Source organism: Formica exsecta, unplaced genomic scaffold (genome assembly GCF_003651465.1).
Source record: "Formica exsecta isolate Colony F162 unplaced genomic scaffold, ASM365146v1 scaffold201, whole genome shotgun sequence".
Classification (NCBI taxonomy): domain Eukaryota; kingdom Metazoa; phylum Arthropoda; class Insecta; order Hymenoptera; family Formicidae; genus Formica; species Formica exsecta.
In genome coordinates, this window is record NW_021849308.1 from 2,940,138 (window position 1) to 2,943,382 (window position 3,245).

Here is a 3,245-nt window from a genome sequence, read left to right on the forward strand (position 1 = left end):
AAAGAGCGACGGTAAATTTAGGGGTGAAGGAGAGGCGGAGCCTGTATGTTGCGTTCGTGTTTCACGAAGCAAGCGGACACGAGACGACGATCGACGCCCCGCCGTCATCGGCCGATGTGTGGAAAGTGCGCGAGTCGACGAAAACTCGAATACGCGACGGCACCGGCAACGATCGTACCGTACTGAACGTTGCCGTTGAACGGCGCGAAAGAACGCGCGTCAAGTTTCAATTCGGGACACGGGTACCGCGCCCCGATCATCCTCCCGTCGTGGCTTATCGCGAGTAGTCGAAATCGAAAGCATCGAGGTCCCGAATAGAGTTGGGCATTCGGATTGGTGATCCGCCGCGAGGATCGCAGAAACGCGCGAGCGGTAAACAGAGGCAGGTGGGGGAGGGAGCGCGATAACGGGGCGAGTGGTGGTCGCGTGAGGATGCATTCCAGATGGACGATGACGCCGCGACGTCTGTAACGGTCTCGCCGTCGCCAGGTATATATTATTATAATTATTGCCCTATCGTATCGTCTCATCGTTCGTCTACGCGAATTTGTCACCGCGCGAATCATCGACGGCGCATCGACGAGCGTCGCGCGGGTTATGACGCGCCGCGCCGCTTAGGGACGCTTGTCAAGCGCGTACCGGGAGAGAGATTCGCGAGTGCGTGTGTGCGTGCGTGCGTGCGTGCGCGACAACGGCGACGACGATGAAGACCGATCCGTCGGCCGAATCCTGGTCGTCGGTCCCGGGCAAGGGATCGTCGTCCTGCCTGGAGGCGTCGATGCCGCGAAAGTTTCGCGACGAGGCTCGACGCGCGGGGGCCGCGGGCCTTAATTGGGCCATGTGTGCCCTCTGCCTGGCCAGCCTCACTATGTCCGGCGTGCTCCTCTACCGCGAGCTCGGTCTCGAGTCCAGGATCGCCAGTCTGGAAGCGCACTGCCTGCGCGTCGAGGAGTCATCGTCGCCGGTCGACGTCTTGGTGCAGAGGCTCAAGTCGGAGGTGCAGGAGCAGCTGCAACAGACGCAACGATCCGCCCCAACTCATGAGATCTTCAGGCCCAAGCGCCAAGTCTCCGATCCGCAATGCAACTGTCCTGCAGGTAAGTCATATCCTTGTCTTCAACATCGTTTGCCTATGACGCGCGTCTTGTCCTTCTTAACACTTTACTGGTAATGTGGTTCCGAGATATATCATTGTATTGACAATTGCGTATACGAATTTCATTAAATATTCTGATTATTTTTTTGTGAAAATAATTATGGATGCTTATAGAGGAAGACAAAATTTCAGTCGTCGTGTGTCGTAAATTATTATAATATTACATAATATAAAAAATCACTAGGAATTATGAAGATATTAATATAAATGTAATTTTAATATTTTTAATCGATAGATTATTTTTTAACGTAAATAATTACAAATATAATGATCGAATTTGGATTGTTATAATACCGTGGATCGCATAAATACATGTTACTAAAAAATAACATATAATTTTTAATTATACGTTACTTAATTATAATATATTGAAGCATATATTGTGAAATAATTAATTTAAACATATGTATGTACAAAAAATATATAATTTTTAACCAGTAGCTCTCTTTTCAGTAGAATAATAATAAATATTTATAATCCGAATTTTGATATTATACTGTGAATAATATCATAATATCTCCATTCGGATACACGTGAAAACATATGCGAATTGACATTCCAGTAAAGTGCTAATTTCTAAGGACGGTCGTATTTTAAAGGTAATTTACAGCGATTCCAAAATTGAGGAAGCATCTGGACTTTGTCGTTTTAGCAAACGTAAATGTCCTGAAACGAATTCTTCTTTGTAACGCAAAAACCATGTGTCTTACGAATTGTCCTGTAAAGGAAGTAAGCGGTAAAAAATTTTGTGAAACCGTAAGTTTGATTTTCTTACGAAAAATCTAAAGCGGAACCATCGAGAGTTCTCATTTCTCTTTTCCAGTAAAAAGGCCTTTACTTATAATAACCTTGTAAAGAGATTGTAAAAAGATAAATCGAAGAAAGCGTAGACGACTCGTAAATGTCATGCTTTTTCTACTATCAATTGATAGTCCTATTTAAATGTGACAAGACTGATTATATAATAATAAGTGCAACCAAATTTTTTTTTTTTTTTTTTTTTTTTTTTTTTTTTTTATATTTTTTATATATTAGTTAAACAAAAAATATTTACTAATAACTATAGCATGTACCTGAAACATATATGCTTTATATTTTATATTAATCCGAAAGAGTTTGCTGCATTTACATTTACATTTATCTCTCTTTAAAAAAAATGTATTTATATTTATGCTTACATAAGAAAAAAAATATTAAAGAATAATAATCCAATTATAAATTTATTTTATTTTAGCAATTGCAGAAAACAGGAAAGAAAATGACTATGAAATATTTTCTCTAATTAAGGTTTCATTAACATAAAATGTTACATATTTATCTCTACAAGATCAATTGTGAACTCTGTCGGATTAATATATAAGTATATATAAAAGTACAATAATTGTTTACAATATATGCTATACACTTTTATGATATGTTCACGATAACCAAAATTAAGAAATCAAATTGTTGGTATCAAATAATGATCTAAGACATCATCAATACATATTTATGATTTATATATTTGGAAATATTGTATCTAATTAATATACCTTGGTATTCAAATTTATTGCATTAATCAGTTTTTAGGAAAGATTTGTTTGCCTAATATGGCAGAAATTCCAAATTCCATTTTCGAAAGTTATATCTGAAAAATAGCTATTTATTTATGTAATTGAATACTTGAAAAAAATATATATAATATAAAATATATCAATATATTATATATTTAATATTACATACAAGAAATAATAAAATTATTGATCAGATAATATATTGCAGATGTATATCTTTTATTGTAAGTTACATAAAATAAAATATAATTAATTTTATTTTCATTGTATAGAATTTGCAATATATTAGACACAATAACATTGAAAGCCCATTAAGAGGAAGTTTATAACAGCATAATCTGTTAAATATAATAAGTCGCATTTTTCAAGTAAAGTAATTCAAGGAATTTTCCATGAGAATTATAACTATTTATATTTAAAAAATGAGATTACACAGATGTAAAATAATGTAAAAGCTATGCAATATGTTAATGTGCATGTATAAATCTATGTATAGTTATATATAAGTTAAAATCCGATATATATATATATATATA

The 3,245-nt window shown here is 36.2% G+C and overlaps 1 protein-coding gene across 1 annotated transcript in view; it reads left to right on the top strand.

The window, feature by feature from the left end:
* Positions 1–6: 6 nt before the first annotated feature.
* The window catches only part of LOC115234710 (collagen alpha chain CG42342-like), a 140,446-nt gene continuing 137,207 nt past the window's right edge, over positions 7–3,245 (top strand). The window contains exon 1 of the mRNA XM_029806000.1: positions 7–1,097. Within this exon, the coding sequence (XP_029661860.1) occupies positions 704–1,097 (394 nt within the window). The 5' untranslated portion in view covers positions 7–703. The remainder of the gene's footprint in view (positions 1,098–3,245) is intronic.